This window comes from Siphateles boraxobius, unplaced genomic scaffold (assembly GCF_051911475.1).
Source record: "Siphateles boraxobius isolate OS27281-9 unplaced genomic scaffold, OSU_SipBor_1 41, whole genome shotgun sequence".
NCBI lineage: Eukaryota > Metazoa > Chordata > Actinopteri > Cypriniformes > Leuciscidae > Siphateles > Siphateles boraxobius.
Window position 1 is genome coordinate 28,989,830 of NW_027509042.1, and position 23,272 is coordinate 29,013,101.

Genomic DNA, 23,272 nt, shown 5'->3' on the forward strand with positions numbered 1-23,272 from the left:
CACGACTGAAGTTGGGTTGGAAGTTATGTATACTATATGGGAGAGAATGGTAAACCATAATGAGCGTTTTCGTAATATATTGCCTATTCTGCAACTCAACGCGTGTATAAGCTTGCCACAAAAAACCCCCGGCAAAAGTAATGATTATGCATTAAACATTTGAATTGTTTATTAATAACTAGTGTTTTCTGTAAGTGTCGACTGCAAAGATAAATTTGATGATACTGACTCGCCATCTTCGCAGTAGTGAACGCGCCTAGAGAAATGCACACTTCATATGGATTATAGCCTACATAAGCAGCAGAGAGCAGCCCATTTCTGCTCGTTTTTAATTATTTTGTTTAAAAGTACACAATTCAAGCTTTCTATAGATATACTTATCATGTATGTGAGGCAAGTAACTTATACGCTGAGTTTCGTTAATTAATAAGACGCGCTCCAGTTCACGCGCCCGCGCCTCCGTGTCCTGTATATCTACTATTTGTGCTTCTCATTTATTATTCCAGGCAATTTGTTGATAAAACATTGATAAAATGAAGATACAATTTATACTAAACGAAATTCACTTTAAAGAAAGGCTTTCTACAAAACAAAACTTGACAAGTGGTCAAAATCATGTCTGAGCCATTCCAAATGTTCTCCGATATATTGGGCATCTTATGATCATATCTGACTCATCTTATGCGGTTCCCTTTTCATATAATCAACATAGATGAAATAAAATAAAAAACATTATATTGTGAAACTTAAATATAAAACGTATGTTTAGTTTTTTTTTGTTTAACTTATATTTTAAGCGTCACACTGCTCCGCTTTGCTCACGTGCTCTGGTGTGTAGCCTATAGCCTTTACATGCATGTCTGCGTGATGTGATGGAGGGGTGCGATTCTATAATATTAATTGCATAATACCCAGCGATCTTCGAATATTTTTTTTGCTTGAAATGCCCATCCCTACTGGTAACGTATTACACCTTTTTCGTTGGATGCTTCAGTTTTAGCGCAGCTAACCAAAAACGTCTACTCTCTGGTATTGAATGTAGCTGATACGAACCGGACATAGGCATTCTCTCCTTTTTATCTTATGCTCAAAGCACCAAGTTTCTAAAAAGTTTTTTTATCTTCTTTGAATTGTTAAAACAACAAACAACAGCACATGTAGAGCCTGAACTCATTCTCTCACTGCTAATACAGTACGAACCGGAAGTAGGCAACTTTTGTCAGTTTGAAGGAGAGGTGTATTCTGCCCAGATCTTCCTGCTCAGATCACACTCACGTGACTCAGCTCTCCTGGTTGAGCTGCACTAGTAGGGTATGTGCCATGTGCCTATACAGACCGGCGCACTGCTCTGTATTCCCTATGTGTGCTTATGTACAAGTGATGGCCCGCGTGGCTGGCCACCTTATTTTTTCCACTTATGGGGTTCCCCTGGAAGTTCGGGGTCTCATGGTGGATGCTTGGCGCGCACGGCATTGACAAAGTGTTCCCGTAGCGTAAGCTAAACTTACGCAATACGAGAGAACCTCTCGTAAGAGAACGATACTCGGGAACGAGTATTGCGTAACCGGCCGTGCTCGCGCCACGAGCGACTTCGCTTCAGTCGACGAAAAACCAGGGAAGTCAGGCTACAGCCCCTACTTTTATACGCTAAGCCACGCCCATTCTGGCGGGCTGTGACGCTATGAAGGCGTGGGCGCCCTTCATAGGTCGTGACGTCACGCCGGGCTCACTGGTAGGCTGCAGCAGTTGCCCGCAGGGCAGCCAATGAGCACTCGAGATGGCCTGCTCTAGGTCTGCTAGCTGCTGCACTGCGTTGACAATGAATACAAAATTAAGTATAATTTTTGGCTTCTATATCTCGAGAAGATGAATCTTTCCCGTAGCGTAAGCTAAACTTACACAATACGTGTTCCCTCTCTAGAGAGAACCGAGGTTACGTTAGTAACCGAGTATAGTTTTCTGTTGATTGCATTAATCTGGCACACCTCGCAAATAGCCGTAATAAAAGTCTGCGTCCAATGAAATGCAAGCTCTTGCAGGAAGTGGTGTAGTTGTTAAAGTTTAGAGTGAGATTTATTTCTGATTTCATAGAAAATCATCTGAAAGAAATTAACCAGTTAATCAATAGTTTCCAGTTTGTTTGTTTTTTAATTCGCTGTAACAACTAAAACCCAGTTTATTCCACTGTTTGAAAAGTTTTGCTGATTGACATCCATACAAATAGTTTTTAACTTTTTTAAAAAATTTATTCCGCTTATTTTTTTTAAAAGCAAAGGCTCCTCGGAGTCTGCTACAAGGACCACAACAAGGGAGGACATACATTGCGGAGGGCTGTGGGAATGTCCTGTAAGCTATTGCTTACAGTGCATTCAGACCCCTTAATTTTTTCATATTTTATTTTATTATCCATACCTTATAAAAAAAAGTGTGTTTAATAAAAATATTTAAATTTGTCTCTCAAAGTATTCTAATTCAAAGTATTCTGATCTTTTGCTGTGAGGCTTGACATTTAGCTCGGATACATTAAATTTATCTGGATCAACTCTGAGATTTCTCTACACTTCGATTGAAATCCATCTGACACAAATTTAATTGATTGGACATGATGTAGAAAGGCACACAGCCGTCTATATAAGTTCTAACAGCTGAAAATGCATGCAGGAGCAAAAACCAATATCTGAGCCTCAGAGACAGGATTGTGTTGAGGCACAAATCTGGAGAAAGTTTACAAAAAGTTTTGCTCCGTGGAAGGTTTCCAAGAGTGTTCTTGACACCATAATTATAAACTGAATTAGTCCGGAACAACCAGGACTTATTTCTCGAGCTAGCCAAACTGATCAATCCAGAAAGAGGTGACCAAGATGGTCACTCTGCATGAGTTTGTTTGGAGATGGGAGAAACCTGCAGAACCTGCAAGACTCCACCGATCTGATGATTTAAATTTCAATATTAATATTTTATTTTTATTCTATTAGCATTATTTATGTGATTGTAACTGCAGTTTACAGGGATATATTAAAAAAGTCCTGGCTCTTCCAAGCTTGATAATGAGAGTGAATGGCTGTTTGACTTTGGAAGTACATTAAAGCAAATTTATTCATGATTAAAGTGCTCGACACGTCTCCGGGGGGTCAATAAAGGTCTTCTGAAGTTAAGTGATGTGTTCGTATAAGAAAAATATCCATATTTAAAACTTCATCGACTAAAATAACTAGCTTCCGGCAGACGGAAAAGTGGAGGAAAGTGGTTATTTATTTTCAAATATGCAAAGGTCTCAGTTGGCAATTATTTATTTGTTTGCTACATTTAACTGTGGAATATTTGGTAAATCAGTCACAATTCAGGTGCAGGCTTTGCAAACAGACTTTCTACGATATGGACTTTGACAGTAATGCCACAACATGCAAGCAACTGTAAATTCTACTGCCTGATCTGCGATTTCTGATATGTAATGATTCATGTACAGTCAGACATTCTGTCATCTCAAAATAATTTATTGCTTTATTTTAATCAATGAATCATGTTTACACCATGGTTTGCACTGTTAGTTATGATGAAAGCATTCGTTAGAATATCGAGTTTCAATGATGAGATCACTGCATTCATGCGCTCAACATGTCTGTGATCAGCTACATGCTCATCAATGCAACCTTTCATGCCACAATTCAAATATAATGCTATAATCAACACTTTCACGATTATTTAACCTTGTGAGCTGTAATAGTAAAAACGTGCTAAAAGTTTAGAGACTTCTCTCTTGCGCGCGACTCGCAATAGAGTTCCACGTTATACTTATTTAGTTATATGCAAAGATGATAGCCAATCTAAGCAGTGGGCATTTACACTGAATTCTCACAGCAGACTTCAAACCGAGTGTTCAAATCAGAGGGCTAAAATCAGGATAGAAAAAAATGCCTTTTATTTCTAAATTATGACCATTTTCAATGTAAAAATCATACTAATATTATAAATGTGCACCCCAGGAAACATTATAAAACAATGCAGTTCAGACCTCTTTAATATATAGCAAGCCCAGAAGAAACAAATACACACATTCACAAGTAAAGTCACTCCATGAATTGCATTGTCATTCAGTCTATTTTAACTGTTTATGTTTGTGTGTTCTTTTGTTCCCTCTCACCAATTTACTTTTATCTGATTGCATTTCTTACCCAGCACCTTGTCTCTCGTCTGTATGCATCACGCAAATTTCTGTTGTTCTGTTAGCTTGCTCCTCCTCTCTCTCTTCTTTTTCCTCTATTTCTCTGTGTCTGCCTGGCTGGGTGCAGAACAGGATCGGTCTTGTGTCCACCTGTACCCAGAGAACAGACAACACATCGATAAATCTGGTTGCATAAATTGCATATAAATTAGAAGACCGCTTTTCTGGATAAATTGAACACCATCAAGGTAAGATGGTTTTAAAAGAATCAACCTCTAAATCAATTAAACCAGAAATTGATTGACATAAATTTTAAAGGCCAACATGCCAAATGAAAAGAGAAGTGTTGAGAATAAAAAATTATGACCTCAACAAGCAGTACTAACACTAGCAGGAACTTCTTCTTCAACTTACATTGTTTCAGGAGGAAAATGTTGTTTTAGTACTCAAGCAAAGAGTGGTGAGTAGCCCACCTTTCCCTGATCCACAGATTCTTCTGAATGGACTACCCTCTGACAGAATTCAAATTTCAGTAAGCATATTTACAACCCAGGTTTCCTTGCTTTGCCAGTTTTTACTGGTTTGCATGTAAACCAGGCTAATTGGTTAATTAAATAAGCTGAGTTTTGGGAGTTATCAGCTTATTAGTGTGCATGTAAACATGCTTCCACTGAGTACAAACACCTGCCAATACACCAAAAAGAATTCTTCAATTTCAAGTGGAAAATCAACAATCAATCATTTAGCTTTTGCTCATCACTGTCATTTACTATGATGAATACATTAGGATGCAGTAGTTCTGCATGAAATCAAGTGCTGAATTAAAAATGTTAACCTTGTGACATGAGTTTTCTGGCTGCTGTATGGTCTGGTCTTCAGTAAACAGGGCCATGTCAGGGGAGGAAGGGGGTCTCCGGGTGGTGGTCTGGTAGGGAAACTGGAGATGAATAGTGGGCCAGAGAGATTCTCTCAGGAGGGTGGTCTGCGTGCTCACCGCATTCTCTAAGGTTTCCACTTGAGGAAGGACAGCAGGCAACACTACGTTTGAAAAGGTTATATAGTGTTAGCTCAACATCCGTTTTTGGAAAAAGGCTGAAATAAGAATTCAATCAAGAGAAATGACAATGTTAATGGTAGCAGATTTTTTTCCCTCCTCTATAGAAATATGATGTGATTGTCAGTAGTGTACCATAATGAAGTATTTTTCGTAACTGTTTTTTCCCAAGTTTCTGAAACTATATTGTTTTGCTAAAGATTATTAGCACTAAAGCACTAAAAGCGCCAAGGACCTGATTGTTTTTCTAAGGATTAAGCCCTATTGTTTTCCTAACACCTGTTTTACACACGATCCGTTTGCAGTGCATATACAGTAAATACTATTTTCATTGCCCATGCTCAGTGCCAAGACAGCATTCACACTGCACACAGAGGTGGAGCGACAATGCATTTGAGACACTTGCATCTCAGCAGAAAGCGACAATCATGTGATAGGCTGAAGGTCGGAGAACAAAGTCTGTATGATTAAAAGGGATCCAAAAATAAAAGGGATTGTTTTAAAAAGGGGTCATATGATGCTTTTTAATGTTTTCCTTTTCTTTTAGTGTGTAACGTATCTGTGTGAGCGCTTGTATAAGATCTGCAAAGTTACAAATCACTTAGTCTCCCACAAAAGGGAATTATTCAATCTAATAGAGAACACTGCTCCAAACCTGCCTAAAAAAGTTATGTTGTTGCCATTTTGTGTGTGTGTTTGGATGAATCTTGGGCTCCAACTGATACAGTAATGCCAACGACATAACAATTGCTTTAGAAGTCTTGGAAGCTGAAGCTCATGATTATGGTAAGGGGCATTACATTTAGGACACACACCCAATCACAACCCACTGGCTCAGCTGGCCAATCAGATCACTCTGGGCTTTTTGGAAGGCGGGCTTTGTAGAAATCAGAGCAGGTCAGCTAAGTCAGGTCCACAGTACAGTAGTCACGCGAGCTAACTCAATATGCCTCATGACATCATTAGATGTTTCGAAAAAAGCTAAACGTTATTTAAATATATTAGCTGATTGAGACACACCCAGCATTTCAGACAAAATGGAAATATTGCAGGTACTGCAATAATGTACAGTATGATGTTTGATGTATGATGAAAAATAATGTTTTTGAACATTAAAAGCATGTTAAGCTGTTCTATTACACCCAACAAAGAGCAGACATTCACATTCAGACGGGATTAGATTTCTCAGAGGAGTGAGAAAAACAGAGACATAGAAGATTCGGACAGCATTAAAATCTCAAAATTCGCCTGTAAAACACAAATGTCTCTAACGTCCTCCATGAAAACGTCCTAGGTTACATACGTAACCTCGGTTCTCTCTAGAAGAGGGAACGAGTACTGCGTAAGTTGCTTACGCTACGGTTAAAGTCATCTTTTTTTCGAGATATTGAAGCCAAAAATTATCCTTAATTTTGCATTTATTGTCAATGCAGTGCAGCAGCCAGCAGACCTAGAGCAGGCCAACTTGCGTGCTCATTGGCTGCCGTGCGGCAACTGCTGCAGCCTACCACTGAGCCTTGCGCGTGACGTCGCGCCCTCTACGCGTCATAGCCCGCCAGAATGGGGGTGGCTTAGCGTATAAAAGACAGACTCGGAAGCTGCATCACTGGTTTCATCAGCTGAAGCGAAAATCGCTCGTGACGCTGCACGGTCGGGTTACGCAATACTCGTTCCCTCTTCTAGAGAGAACCGAGGTTACGTATGTAACCGAGTACGTTCTCTTACGAGAGGTTCTCTCGTATTGCGTAAGTTGCTTACGCTACGGAAACCCATTGTCAACGCCTTGCGCGCCCAGCCTCCACTTCATGAGTCCCAGGGATTCCCGGGGAACATAGATAAGTGGGAAACAGGTGGCCAGCAAAGAGGGCCAGCACATGTTATAAGCACATACAGGGTATACAGAGTGGCGTCGCCGGTCCATATAACTATTCACCATATAGTGCAGCTCAATCAGGAGAGCTAACGTCGCATGAGAGTAGTCTGCGCATGATAATCTGGGCAGGATATACAAACCGCTCACACTGACAGAAGTCTAGCCTGCAAGGCGGGAACTTCCAGGTTATAAAACCTAACAAATGTGGACAGAGAGCCCCAGCCTGCCGCCTCACAAATGTCTTGAATGGAAATCCCGCTGGACCAAGCCCCGACGAGGCCACGCCACTGGTGGAATGCGCCCTAATGCCCAAGGGGCATTGCAGACCTTTAGACTTATAAGCAGATGTGATAGCTATCCATCTGGACAGGCTCTGTTTCGAGGCGGCGAGACCCTTGGTGCGCCCACCAAACGAGACAAAGAGCTGTTCCGAACGCCTGAAAGAGGCGGAGCGCGTAATGTAAGCCCTCTGCCCCGTCAGCCCTGAAGGGGGAGAGGAGATTAACATCACCCTCACTATCGGATGCTGGCACAGCCGAAAGAAAAATGACCTGCGCTCTGAAGGGGGTGCCCAACACTTTAGGGACATAACCATGTCTTGGCTTAAGGATGACTTTAGAGTCATTTGGCCCGAACTCAAAACACGCGGCGCTAACAGATAGCGCGTGTAAATCCCCCACACGTTTGACTGACGACAAAGCTGTAAGGAAAACGGTTTTGAGCAAGAGGTACTTTAGGTCCACGGTGTCTATCGGTTCAAAGGGGAAAGCTTTCAGCGCCTCCAGGACCAATGAAAGATCCCATATGGGAACTGACGGGAGTCACGGGGGATTCATCTGTCTGGCTCCTCTAAGGAAGCGGATGACGAGCTCGTTTCTTCCTACTGACTGACCGTGCGTCGACTCAGCGAACGCTGCAACGGCCGCCACATAAACTTTAAGCGTGGATGGGGACCTGCCCTTATCCAACAGCTCTTGAAGGAAGCCAATTAAACACGGGACCCCACATGTTCATGGGTCTAGATCTCTATCAGCACACCATTTGGAGAACACAGACCATTTAGACGTGTAAAGCAGCCTCATAGAGGGAGCTCTGGATTGCGTAATCGTGTTCATCACTCCTTCTGGCAGGACAACGGGTATCTGTTGATTAACCATACGTGCAGAGACCAGCGCTCTGGATGGGGATGCCAGATTGAGCCGCGGGCTTGAGAGAGGAGATCTCTCCTCACCGGAATCGGCCAAGGGGCTATGTGAGACAGCCGCATCAGCTCCGGGAACCAGGTTTGATTCTCCCAGCGCGGGGCTATAAGGAGCACAGAGTGGCATGTTTCCCTGATCCTCTTGATTACCTGTGGTAACAGAGAGACGGGAGGGAAAGCATAAAGTGGGAGGCTGGGCCAGATTTGGGACAGCGCATCCTCGTTCTTTGAAAAGAACAGTGGGCAATGAGCGTTGTCTTTTGATGCAAACAGGTCGACTTCCGCTTTGCCAAAAAGGCGCCACAGTAACTGGACTGTCTGGGGGTGCAGGGACCATTCCCCTGGGGGAACGTAGTTCCTGGATAGTTTGTCTGGACCGTCGTTCAAGTGGCCTGGCACATGCGCAGCTCTCAGCGAACGCAGGAGGTCCTGAGACCATACAAGAAGGCGTTCTGTCAGATGGCAGAGGCTTCTGGATATGACACGGCCCTGACGGTTTACGTAGGACACCACAGACATGTTGTCCGAGCGGACTAGCACATGGAGGTCCTGTATGAACGGGAGGAAGCGTTTGAGCGCTTTCTCGACCAGTTTCATTTCCAGACAGTTTATGTGGAAGCGTCTCTCTTGGTCTGACCACAGGCCAAAGATCGGTCTGCCCTCGAAGACGGCGCCAAGACAACTTAAGTTGGAGGCGTCCGTCGAGATGATCTTTCGGTGTGAGACAGCCCCCATTGTCACTCCCCGCTGGTACCAGTCGGCCACTAACCAGGGCTGCAGAGCCAAAACGCAGCTCTGAGTCATTCTGATTCATTTGTAGCCTGAAACCCAAGCTTGGTGAGGCACTTGGGCGTTCAGCCAGCGTTGTAGCGGGCGCATGCGCAGCAGGCCCAGCTGAAGCACAGCCGCAGCTGATGCCATACAGCCTAGCATCCTCTGGAATGTCTTCAGAGATGTGATGCAGCCCTCCTGGAAAGACGAGGCCAGGTGTCGAACACGGCGTGCGTGCTGTGTCGATAGGCGGGCCGTCATAGCCACAGAGTCCAGTTCTATTCCTAGAAAGGAAACTGACTGACTGGGCAGTAATGAGCTCTTGGTCCAGTTGACCATGAGGCCCAAGCTTTCCAGATGGGTGAGAAACACTGTTCTGTGAGATTACAGTTCTATCTCTGACTGTGCTAAAATCAGCCAATCGTCCAAATAGTTCAGAATTCGCAGCCCTTTCACTCTTAAGAGGGCGAGAGCCGCATCCATGCACTTCGTAAATGTACGGGGTGCCAATGACAGGCCGAACGGGAGGACGCTGTATTGATATGCCAGACCGCCGAGGCGGATCTCAAGAATGGCCTGTGACGGGGGACATTAAGAATCTGAAAGTATGCATCTTTCAGATCGAGAGAGATAAACCAGTTCCTCGGGCGAATTTGCACGAGGATTTGTCTGGTCGTGAGCATTTTGAACGGCCGTCTCATGAGAGCTTTGTTCAAATATCTCAGATCTAAGACAGGTCTTAGAGCTCCGTCCTTCTTGGGTACGAGACAATAACGGCTGTAAAAGCCTGACTCGCTCAGAGAAGGAGGTACTGGTTCTATGGCCCCTTCGCACAGCAGTTTGGCTATTTCTGCGCGGAGTAGATGCGCTACATCCGCTTTCACTTTCGTCTCGGTCCGTGCTCAAAAGCGAGGGGGACGGCGAGCGAACTGAAGCGAATAGCCCTGTCTTATAATTAGGGATGGCCCGATACCGATACTGGCATCGGGGATCGGGTCGATACTATCTTCATATACTCGTACTCGTACTCATAAAAATTCGCCGATACCACGCCCCGATACCACTTACATTTTGCGAAACGAAACTGGCCGCCGCGAGTGCTTTGTCGAGGTGAACTGAGGCATAGGGACGTGCACTCCCAACGCAAAAGAGTGCGGCGCGGCACTAGATCTGATGGCCGAGCGCGAGCGCGGGCGGTAATGAACTCACTCTGTGTGTGCGGGTTCCGGGAGAATAAAACGATTCGCGGGACTCCCGCAAACTAGAAATATCTATGAATACAACATATTAAAACTAATAGATTTTCATTCATCTGTTGCAGAAAAGCAAGAAGAACAACTAAAACAAAATAGAAACGATTTACAGGCCAGAGTTTCTATTCATAACATGTTTGCAGCGTTGAGCGATGTAGCCAATCACAGACATGTGTGTTGATTTCTTGAACGCAATGGCTAATCAGAAGCATTTAAGATAGACTCCCCTCACTGCTCAAAACTTTTTTGTTCAGTGCTGAATTCTGTATGCTGGCAAATCCTCTAATTATAACAAACAAAGTGTGGATATTATGAAAGATTCATTGTGCAGTCAGCTTCATTGATAATAACAGATGTGTGAGATCGCGATGAACTGTCAGCTTTTTAGGAATTAGACTATTAACCCTTCGGAGTCTTGGGCTATTTTGGCCGTTTTTGAGTACTTTTATTTTTTTTTAATTTTGCGACATAAACAAATGTTTACCATACCAATGTTTGGTATTATTTTTTTCAGCACAACATCACCTATATGACCAGACAATTAGTTTTTCACTTTGATGTACTGTATCAACATACTGGACCCAAAATCACACAAAAAACACAAAATCCGAATAGAAAAATTATAGCTTTTCTACTACAAAAAACACAAACATGCTCAATGAAGCATTTTAAAAGGTTTAAAATGTAAACACAAGTTGTAAATGTCAACATATACAGGCACAACTCAGATATAATCAAGCTATATACAAAAAAAAAATATGATTTACAAAAAAAACGGGTGTAGCCATAGGCTTTTTTTCTTTCTTTTTAGCTCAGCCACTTTGTAAAAAATGTTGTGCACACAATTATTCAGAGAGCTATATTTAAGCCCTTGCATACCCAGAGTATGAGGGTTACCAAATAGTTTAAATACAAAATAAAAAATTTAAAATTGAGATAAAAATTTAACTATATAATCACAAATAGGAGGTGTGGCAATAGGCGTTTTTTCTTTACTTTTTTGCTGAGAAACTCTACAAAACACTTCATGTACAATTACACAGATAGCTAGATTACAGGGCTTTCATTCCTTGAGTCAGAGGGGTTCCTCATTAGTGCAAATATACCATACAAAAGGTAAAATTAACACAAAAGCAAACTATACATACAACTATTTACAAAAAATATCAGGTGTTTTTTATTCAATTTTATTTTTTATCTGTGCCACTCCTTAAAACAGTTTATCTAAATCTACTCCTAAAATACCTAAACCACTCCTAAACTACGTAAACTATCTACACTACTCCTAAACTACTCTCAAAATCTACTCAAACTCTTCCAAAAACTAGCAATAATATCTCTCTATACATGATATATATAACGTCTCTCTTTGTCAACTCCGTAAATCCTCTGCCTTTTTAATTTCGCGTCTTTGCTCAGTTGGCTCCTCCTCCATTCCCTAAAACGTGCAGCCTGAAGAGCAGAGTCAGCAGATTCACACATTTTTCTCCGTTTTGTTTTATGACAAAAACTGACGAAGTTATTAGAATAAATGCAACGCCTGTCGCATCACATCTGGCGTTCTTTTACGAACGCGTCAATATTTTTTTATATAAAGTTTAAATGATCATATCTCCGTTTTTACTTGGTTTATCAACACAAAACAAAAAGTAAAATAGAATTTCAAGCCAGCACTTTCGACAGAAGTGGACGGCAGCGCTTAACGTGACTTTGTTTTTATGCTTCAACGTCTTAAACTGGTCATGTAACTTGATCACGCCGGCGTGATCGGCGACCCCGAAGAGTTAAGGGAGCGCACTTTGGGCGCATTCAGTCATGTCAGACCATGCACGCAATAACTGCTTGCTTTTATGTTAAATTAACAGTGGTTTGTGTGTTAATACATTTATTATTTTAGTCATTATTATTTATTTTTAGACTTGTTAAAACAAGCAGAGAAGAAAATAAAAACAGTCTTCTAACCTGTGTCCTAAAATAGTCTTCTGTCTTCTTTTCTGGGAGCCTATAGTTACTTTTGCGGTAGAAATATCGGTATTGGTACTCGATATCGGCAAGTACACAAATGTAAATACTCGTACTCGTATCGGTTTGAAAAAAAATGGTATCGGGCCATTCCTACTTATAATAATAATAATAATAAATTTTATTTAGAAAAGCGCCTTTCAAGGTACCCAATGACACTGTACAAATTGGTATAGTAAAGAACATACAAAAGTACACAGTACATAAACAGTACACTGTGAAGTACACAGTACATAAAATGCCAAGATGCAGAGAAAATGTGACCAGTCACGGAAACTAGGGACACAAGTCGGTTCTGGGGCATTTTGAGTTATTCATAGATTCTGAGAGTGTAATATCCAAGCTTTCCAACGATGTGTAACATGTGGAAATCTGATAATATTTGGAGAAGTTGTGGCCATTTTAAAGTAGGCACTTAAAAAAGCTCAAAGAGGAGAAAACGAGCTCTAAAGATTGTGCAGTTCTCACCTGTCTCTGCTGCTGGGGGTGACAATATGGCTCATTTACATCTCATTTAGATAAGCCATACCCCCTGTAAAGCTCCTCCATGTGCTTTACAGCTTATACACTTCGAATGAGTGCACTTCTGCCGCACTAGGCGAAAAACAATTGTGCTGCCCCTCTATTTGCAACGTACCAGCAACAACACACAAAGACCAATAATGCCATATAGCCTGCATATAACGCGAAACCAGCAACAACACATAAAGACCAATATGCCATATACATATAACGCAAAACCAGCAACAACACACAAAGACCAATATGCCATTTAGCCTGCATATAACGCAAAACCAGCAACAACACACAAAGGCCAATATGCCATATACATACAGTATAACGCAAAACCAGCAACAACACACAAAGACCAATATGCCATATACATATAACGCAAAACCAGCAACAACAAACAAAGACCAATAAGCCATAGGCCTACATATAGTGCAAATAGTGCGCAACGCTCGTGTGCCCAAAATGTCAACAATATTAAAGTTTATGTAGGAGGCAAATGCCTGCTGGCATTTTTCTTTAAGCAGTCATTTCTGCAATTTTCCAAATAATCACATTTCACCTCCTCAAATTACTGTTGCAAATCTCTTTACACCACTTTCTTATGTGCGTATACACACACAAATGAAATGTCCGCAAGCACATTATATCATCAGCAGGTTCAGCATCTTAAATAACGACTAAAGAGCAAATGAAGCTTAACTTACATTTCAGAAACACGCACGGCAGGCCTTCATCGCAGCAAAGGTCTTAACTGCATCCTCTATTTCGATTCTCCGTCACATATGAAACAGCCAGCCACCGCTGTCAGCGAGCCGAGCCGCCGTATTGAAGCACTGAGGGCGCGCGCGCTGCGCCCATACCTCCGGTTCAGTTTCCCGAGCCCACGAAGTGCGGCGAAAACATTTTCGGTGTAACTGCCAGACGGTTCATCTCGTCTGCGACAATCTTTGCGGCATCCATCTTCATTGAATTTTGATATCAGAGAGAGCCGGCCAGAGCACAGCATAATAAGTAGCCATGTGGTTGACTTGGAGGGCGGGGGCAAAAGCGCCGGGTTATTCAGTATGGAAATACACACAGACAATGACACGCCACGCCCCTACTGCATGCTAGAATCTCCGAAAACAAGCCGATTTCAACCTCAAAATGTAAGCTTTTAAATATACCAATACTGCTATCTCAAACATGGAGAGGCTTCTTTGTGATTTCAATTAACAGATTCTCCAAAAAATTTAAAATCACCAATTTTGAAAAAAAACTCTTCTTTCTCATTTTGCTCGAAAGTTGTGCTGCCGACTTGTGTCCCTGGTTTCTGTGACGGGTCACAAATATAAACGTCCTCAAATGGTATACATGAGTGTGCTTAGCACCCATTCTGACACACCTGGAATAGCCTTCCATTCTTCTACATGTATAGCTAGGGGCAGAATGGACTCCGGGTTCCGGACGCCGCGCTTTGCGGGCTCGGGAAACTGAACCGGAGGTGTCTGCGGTGATCTCGGGAACGGTGTAACATGACTTACATTCATAACTTGGCCGCTGTGAGGCTGTTGCCGTGTAACAGAGCGGGCAGCGAGTAGGTGTGAGCACAGATTTGTGGGCATATTCTCTACATCTAGCACTCGAGCGGCATTTGCCAGCTTTATGAGAGTGGGCTCTGTGAGTGTGTGAGACACGTGGGGCATCGTGTTTACGTGTAGGGGTGAGCACTGACTTGTGGGCACTTTTTCTACACTTAAAACACCATCGGCGTGAGTCGGATAACCAGAATTTATACTTAGAATTTATACTATTTATATATAATTTCTCTGGGTCGCCATAAAAACGGTATTTGTGTGCAGGCGAGCGGGCTGTGTTACCGACTCGTTGGCTGCTAAATGTACGTCTGTAGTAGCCTTCTCTGAGGGGACTGACAGGACGAGATGTTTTGACGGTGCTCCGGCCGCGGCAAGACCCAGCCGTCTTTTCCTCTCTGGTGTTGCTAGGAGAACTTTGCCTGCTCGGGCTTCAGCACAATCCTGGGCCGGGGTCCCCGGGGGGGGAGGTGGCCTGCGTCCGGACGAGCGTGATCTAGGGCGGCCGCCCTGTCGACGCTGCGGAGGCTGAGCTGGGCGCTGACTAGCGTGTCATGCAGGCGGCTCACGTGGGCGGCTTGCAGAGGAGCTAGAGCGTTGAGGCAGGAAACGGTTCATGGCCTGCAAGGTCTTCTGCAATTCGGAGAAGCGGTCGACGATCCCGTTCACCGCTGGGCCGAAGAGACCAGCAGGGGAGAGCGGCGCGTCGAGAAACGCGGAGTGCTCTGACTCCCTCATATCCGCAAGTGTCAACCAGAGGTGCCTCTCTGTGACGGTGAGCGAGGGCATGCATCTGCCCATTGCCTGAGCCGCGGATTTCCACGCACGAAGGGAGAGATCCGTCGCGCTCCTCAAATCTGTGTTGGCGGCTGGGTTTTCTCATCCCATTCGCGGAGGAGATCAGCTTGGAGGATCTGCAGCACAGCCATCTAGTGCAGGGCGGAAGCAGCTTGTCCGGCGGCAGCGAACGCACGGCCTACAAGGGCTGAGGTGGTCCTGCAGGCTTTAGACGGGAGGGCAGACTTCGAGAGCAATCTCGCAGAGGGCGGGCAAAGGTGCACTGCGACCGCCTCTTCCACCTGGGGGAATAGCTCTGTACCCCTTCTCGGCGGCAGCGTCCACTTGGGAGAGCGTCGAGGAGACATATGAGTGGAGCCTTGCGGAGAATGGTGCGTTCCATGACTTAGAAAGCTCGGCATGAAGCTCTGGCAAAAATGGCGCAGATCTGGAAACAGACGGGGGGCGGCGGCTGTGAAGGAAGCAGCCGTCGAGCCTATTAGGCGCGGGCTCCTTAGGCGGTGACCAATCCAGACCGAGTTGGTCGACGGCCTTAGAAAGGAGGCGAATGAGCTCAGCGTCCACACCAGCCCGAGTCCTGCTGGATTCCTGGATCGAGGAGGAGGCGGAGTGATGAGAACTCGACCACTCCTCGCTGAAAGCTTCGAGTCGAGCCCGCAGGGTTGACAACGGAAGCACTTCACAATGCTTGCAGCTGCCCGAATCCAGGATGAGGGCTGCGTGGTCTGGGCTCAGGCAGAGAGCGCAAATCGCATGGCGGTTTTAATAAAAACGCTCGCGCTCTTTTAGAGAGAGAGTGAGTGTCGCAGCGGCGAACACCCACAGAAGGCACAAAAAGGATACTCAACGCCGGATGGCGTAGAAGGCACGGAAGGCTGAAGGTGGCGAAGACGGCCAGCTTCTTCAGGCGCTTTCCTCTGCGTGCTGATCGCTAGTTTCGACGGCGTAAGGCTTCTCTTAAAGTCCAGCGATATTGGAGAGCTTCGCTGAAGATGATGAAATCAGTGATGCAGCTTCCGAGCCTGTCTTTTATACGCTAAGCCACCCCCATTCTGGCGGGCTATGATACGAGCACGCAAGTTGGCCTGCTCTAGGTCTGCTGGCTGCTACACTGCGTTGACAATAAATGCAAAAATAAGGATAATTTTTGGCTTCAATATCTCGAGAAAAGATCACTTTACCCGTAGCGTAAGCAACTTACGCAACACGAGAGAACCTCTCGTAAGAGAACTAGTCCTGTTCGAATAAGCTTTATAGTTCAGGTGATATGTAAAAAAAAATTATGTTCACTTTCTCATAAAAGCATGAACTTGGTACACATGTCCAGTTTGTGGCCCTGAGCACTTTCAGAAATGGAGCCATCGCAAAAACGCCTCTTGGTGGCTATGCGGCCATTTTGCTTTTCGCCATAACTGAATTACGTATTTTGTATTATATCTCCTGAACCAAAGTCAAGTCAAGTCACCTTCATTTATATAGTGCTTTTAACAATATACTGTAGATTGTTTCACAGCAGCTTTACAGTGATAATAGGAAATTAAAGTAACAGAGATTGTTTTGGCTTTACAGCAGCTCTAGAATAATGTTTTTGTCACGCTAAAGTTAGTTTTGATTGATTCACTTCCGTCGCAACGATCATTAATTAACTTAGGGGCCGCTAACACGACACCATTCTAACAGAAAACCCTTAATGCGATCCGGCAAATGTTGATGATCCCCACCTGAAATATTGTCACATGTATGTCTTTTCTGGCTATATTGGTTGCCACCCTGGATATCCAAAAAAGAACATTTACATAGGCAGTCTGTTTTTTCTCCTTTAGTTTTCGATTTGATAGATCTCCTCCATTTTTCATAACTGGCTATATAAATTGTTGTTGAGCACATTACTGCTTGTTTCCAACGTCAATTGTTGCACATTTCAAATATAACGTAGATATTTTAAATAAATAATACATTTTAAGATACAACGTGTTCAAAAATATACATTAATTAAAAATCACATCGTGTAATTAAGATTCACTGGTAGTGTGAGGTTTATTTGACATACATTTTTAAACTAACTACACATACATAGCCTACATGATGCACCAACACACAATCAGAAAGATCTTTCTTGGTGAAGAGCATGTAGCATTATGGAAGGCCACATTAACTGGCAGATATTGTTCTCTCCAGCTTTCTGTTAAGTTAAATGTTGCTATGGCTTTTTCAGCTATTAAATTCTCAGCAGTGTTGAGGTTAACCCATTTCTTGGCACACTGAACAAATGATGCCCAACTCATTTGAGAAAATAAGGTTATTGGGCTTTTTGCCTTAGAAGCAACATGTATACAGCACTTCATATTGTCGCCAACCTGCTGTCAATCACATCCCACTTTGTTGTTATGCGGTGTATGTAAATAAATTAGGTGATAAAAGAGGTCTTCTGACAGTAAGTGCACAATGTATAGTATAGTTTGTGTAGACAAAAAGTATATAAAACCTTTTTTAATAACAGGATTCCGTTATCAAGAGAGCAACGTTACAATATCAACTATGCTGGTTGTCAGGGAGATGTGATAGGTTGTCAAAGAGACGGGTGATTTGTTTACATTTTCTGACTCTACGATTTAGTAGTCCTACAAATGTGCATGCTAATCATCCTCAAAAAAGAGAAGGGAGATATCGATGGTGAGTCTGAAAAATATACTCCTCTACCAAGTTCAAAACTGCCTTGAAGACATTAGGGAAAAAGAAAGTCAACACTTTTATACTATAATAGCTAATTGGCTAGTTGGTGATCATTGCTAATCATGCCCAAGTCAAAGTCTAAGTCAAAGAAACCCAAGGAAGAAAATGATAGTGAGTCTGAAGAGTTCAATCCTGCTACAATGAAATACAAGAGAGATGATGGTGTCAAATCAAAAGACCATGGTCCTGAAAATTGTATTTTACATGTACATGGCTTTGAGCATGCAGATTTCACACCACTTAGTAAGATTAAAGGGTCTGCTACTGACAAGCTGGCTCGCTACACAGCATTCGTGATAGACGTCTCCAAGAAGCTCTTGATTTGCCGTTTTGCATGGATCATGTCTGTGATCTCATTTCAGAGAGTCTTGTAGGTGCCAATTTAGAAACAACTGGCTATCATCGAGCCTGCTACCAAAAGTTTACAAAGAACCAGGGACGCTTACAGGAAAGACCTACTGTTACATCTCAGCAAGCTTCAACATCACGCTCACCACGTAAATGTGGGTCCTCCTCAGCTAAGCAGCTGTTCCCCCCGGAGTGTATCTTCTGTGGAAAGCTGGAAGTGAAAGTATTGGGAAAGACCGAACGATGCATCAAGGCCCCAGTATATAAGGCTAAGGACGGAGCATTGAAGGAGCCTACATGGAAACAGATTACGCCTCAAGCCTATGAACTTGGACTTCACCGTCTACATCGCATGGTGCAAGGTGAGGACCTTTTTGCAAGAGAAGCAAATTACCATCAGTCATGTCGTAAGTCATTCAACCTGAAATATGCAAACCATATCACATCTCGAGGTAAAGCCCTTGCTACCAACCCTGTCAGTGAAACAGAGCAGACTACCATGGCTGCTGCACATCAGATGTCATTTAATGCTGTACATGATGTCATTCAAGATCAAGTGATAAGACAGAACAAGATTGTGCAGCTTGCATCACTGCGTCTTGTCTACTCCCAAGAGTTGGAGAGAAATTGCTTCCCCAATCCTGAGTACAGAAGTGAGAAACTGAAGAGAAAACTTGAGAAGCATGAGGGGATTGGCATTTCTATGGTCACAGCAGATTTGAAGGGTTGCATCACCCATAGCTTGATATTCAGTGCTAGCTTATCCATCTCAGATGTAGTGAGAAATGCATATGAGATGGAGAGCACGGACAAGTATGAAGATGTGGCCCTTCTTCTTCGTGGTACAATCAAGAAGACATACAGAGAGTCAAATTCTCTTCCTTGGCCTCCCACAGCTGGTGATCTGGTCATGTCCTTGGATGACCTCCTCCCATCTAATTTCATGAGGTTCCTGACCCTCATGATTTCTGGTGATGCTGACTTGGAGAAGAGTGAGAAGACAAGACGCCTTGTGCTGTCTATAAGTCAGGTATGACAACTCTCCACTTTGGTATATTTTTCAATATTTCATATGTTTTATTTTGTGTACACTATAGTTGCTTGAACACTTCAATGCTAATTGCTTTCTTTTTTATTTCAGGACATCTGCCGTGCTGTGACAAAGGGAGAGTGGAAGTTGCCTAAGCATATCCTCCTCTGTACCACTATACGTCACCTTTATCGCAGTAAACTACTGACTACTATTCTTAGTAGGCTAGGTCACTGTGAAACTTACGACTTTGGCTTGGAACTTGAGACCGCTCTAACCAAGGCCCTCAATGAGGTTTCCATCTCTCTCGGTCCACAAATTATTACTGGTGAGGGAAACTATGTGTTTCATCTCGAGTGGGACAATCTGAACAAAATAACGACAAACATTCATGGCTCAAATGTGGTGAACTGGACCGGTGGGATCATGATACAGGAGGTGAAACCTGGATTTGATGCCCCCAACTCTCTGGAAATTCCACGAATGCTCCCACTCTACGAGCGGAACAAGACACGCTCTCTTAAGGTAGACATACCTGAGACCCTAAACACCGTCCATATCTATAGCCGAGTCGGCCCCAAATTTCATGAGGGAGCAGTTTTTACTCCACCCACTTGTCACTAGTGGCTGTCTCGAAGGTGTCCTGAAGGGGGAGGCATATGCAAAAGCTCTATTCTGTCTCAAAACAGTCATTGAAGCCATGGAACAACTTTTACTTCAGAGATTCATTGAAGAGGAGAATGTGGAGATCACCAATCCCAAAGCCCTCTATAACCTAGTCCAGACCTGCAGTCGTGATAACCTTGACCTTGCACTGAAGGATCCCTCCACTCTCGACATCCTCAAGAAGTATGAGGCATATGAAAACAAGGTGCGTGCCGGCCACCTTGGCAAGACTGCAACATTCTGGATGAGTGTGATTGATCATGCCCGTCTGATCCTGATGATGCAGTACTCTGTAAAGACAAACAACTTGGCTCTATTCCACAAATGCAACGGGGACATGGCAGATCTATTCATTGCGTATGATGGGCCAAACTACTCAAGGTAATTCATATTTCAGACAAAGTGACATGAGACGCTCAGTACAGTATGATGAGTAATGTAGTAGACAATGTCATTATGTATGTGTAGTGGTGATGAATTAATAATCAGTAATATTCTACCCCTCTACAGGTACTTGGTGTGGCTGGAGGTATTCCTGACAAATATTGATAGGTCTCATCCCGGTGCAAAAGAGCTGTTGCAGAAAGGTGGCATTGCAGTGGCACGGTCTATGATCCCTGGCTCACTCTGTGCAGTGGACAAGACAATGGAGGAGACATTTATGAGATTTGCAAAGTCAGATGGTAGGCACCTTGAATGTTGAGCTAATAGTACAACTGATTCTATGATTAAAACAAAATGTTACTATTGTGGAAAAAGTATGTGTGTTACTAAAAATCTAATTCCAATACTATCTTTTCAGGTGGGTTCATGGGTCTCTTCTCCATGCATGGTGCCTACAAGCGATGGTGTTGTACCACGTCAATTCTGGCTCAATACTTTGAGAAGATGCTGGAGATCTGTGACCTCATGGAAGATCCTGACAGCTTGAAGGCCGGAAAACATCGAGAACTGGAGAGAGCTGAAGTCAAGAAATCAGAGGAGGCAGTTCAGCGTACTATCTCTGCTATTCAAAACTTTACCAATCCTTTCTCCTTGGTTGACAAAGAGCACCTCTACAGGCTCGCATCTGGTGCCCCTGCTTCCCCGGAGGTGGAGTTTGATGTCCTACGTGCGGAGGCAGCTGGTAAGGAGTCCAAGGAAGCTTTCATCCAAGATCGCTTTGTGAGTGGCTCTTCTGACGAGCTGTTTTTTGAGCCAATCAAGAAGCTGAAGCTGAAGACTGGATGCCTCAAACAAAACAGCCAAGCTCACTGGCTCCCAAGGAAAGGTATGAGACCCCATAATCCTCATATAAAAAATGAATAATTGTTGTCATATATCTATATATATATATATATATATCTATATATATATATATATATATATATATATATGTGACATAGTTGACATACATTCAATTCAATACAATTCAAATTTATTTGTATAACGCTTCTCACAATACACATTGTTTCAAAGCAGCTTTACAGAAAATGCATTTCAGAAATGTACATAGAAAAATAAAGTTAGTTAATCATGTATTAATTTAGGGCATAACATAAAATACATGGCATACTGAGGATAACAGTATTGTTCACCTGTTCATCTTTGCAGGTATTGCAGTACCGTGAACAAAGTGACCTTGCCTTCATGCTGCTCATCAAGTCACAGAACCTGGATGAACACCTCAACCTTGACGAGCTGATGCGGTACTCACTCTTCCCAGTTCTAGGCACAGCTGACGGGTTTTTCAATAAGACCAACAAGGCTGCAATCCTTCACTACTTGATGGAAGATGTTTCTGAAGATGTGCCTTATCCGAAGGATGCTTTCTACATCCAGGATGGCAATGCACTCTTCCATGCCTCGATGAACCTCCCACCAACGTTCGAGGGAATTTGTCTCCAGTCCCTTGACCATATGGTGGCTAAGAAGCATTTTGTCTTCTCAACGGACTCCTACCATGATGATTCTGTCAAAGCTCAGGAGAGATTGCGTCGTGGCTTGTCCCAGCGGTACATTATAGGTGGTCCTGCAACAAGGAAGCCAACTCTTCCTGGCAAATGATGAGAACAAGACACAACTCTGTAAACTGCTGCTTGAGGTGTGGGGCAGCAAAGCATCTGCATCACGGCTGGAGAAATGTGGAACAGCAGTGGTAGTCGCTGAAGGCAAAGCATATCATTTGGAGTCATCGGGTGGCAATGTGACTATTTTGACAGTCTTTCTCACTATTCTTCTTTATTAGAAACTTTTGGAAAATATTTAGCCAAGCCCAGTTATACACGAGAAACTGATAAAATGGTGTCTTACTATATACTATCACACCTTAGTCAATAACTTGTTTCAGGTGATCACATGTGAGATACCTCAGCTGGAGTCAACCCAGGAAGAGACTGACACCCGGGTTGTTCTGTACCTGCTGTATGCTGCTCAACTGGGGCACAAGGTGGCTGTGGTGAGGACTCCAGACATAGACATTTTCTTCATCCTCCTACACCACGCCAAATCCGTCCCGCTGACCATCTACGTCGACATTGGGACCGAAAAGCACAGGCGGATCCTAAATGTCAGCGAACTGGCAGAATGTAAGGGGCCAGACTACTGCACAACAATACTCAGCCTATACGTCTTCACAGGGGAAGACGTTACAAGTACCTTTAGAGGCAGAGGGAAGGTTGGGCCTCTGAAAAAGCTGCAGAGTAATCCAAAGTACCATGCAGCCTTCAAGTGAGTATTTTTTAGTCAGATATTCTGTAGCATGTAATGGCAATTAATGCTGAACATAGGTATTGATAAAATGTGACTTTGTAATACTATAATTATTTATGTCCTCAGAAAACTTGGTGATCAGTGGTCTGTGGAGCCAGATATGGTGGAGGACTTCGAGGCATTTACATGTGTAATGTATGGCCAGGCCCGCGAAAAACCTGTGAACAACGTGCGCAGCATCATGCTGAAAAAAATTATTGGAGAGTATAATACACTTACCACCAGATCCAAGGTGGATCTGTCCCGGCTTCCGCCCTGCAAAGACAACCTGGTCCAACACATCAACCGTGTCAACCACCGTCTGGCCATCTACAAGAGAGCAGCCACACCAATATTCTGGTGTCCCAAGCCCCATGATCCTGGACAAGGCTGGGAAAAGACTGAAGAGGGTACCCTGGAACTAGTGTGGTCTTGTGGACCTATCCTCCCTACTTCACTCACTGACTTGCTGGAGGAAACAGTCGAGGAGATGGATGGAGATGGTGAAGAAGATGAAGAGTAAGAGATTGATTATGAAGACCTG

General features: G+C 43.5%; 1 protein-coding gene across 5 annotated transcripts in view; it reads right to left on the reverse strand.

Moving 5' to 3' along the window:
- LOC143706794 (centrosomal protein of 95 kDa-like) overlaps positions 1–23,272 on the reverse strand; it is a 256,104-nt gene that overhangs the window by 116,257 nt on the left and 116,575 nt on the right. For all 5 annotated transcript variants that reach the window (XM_077199099.1, XM_077199100.1, XM_077199102.1 and 2 more), the window contains 2 exons: positions 4,998–5,200; positions 4,173–4,312 (listed from right to left, as the gene is read on the reverse strand). In XM_077199099.1, coding sequence (XP_077055214.1) covers positions 4,173–4,312; positions 4,998–5,200 — 343 coding nt within the window. The remainder of the gene's footprint in view (positions 1–4,172; positions 4,313–4,997; positions 5,201–23,272) is intronic.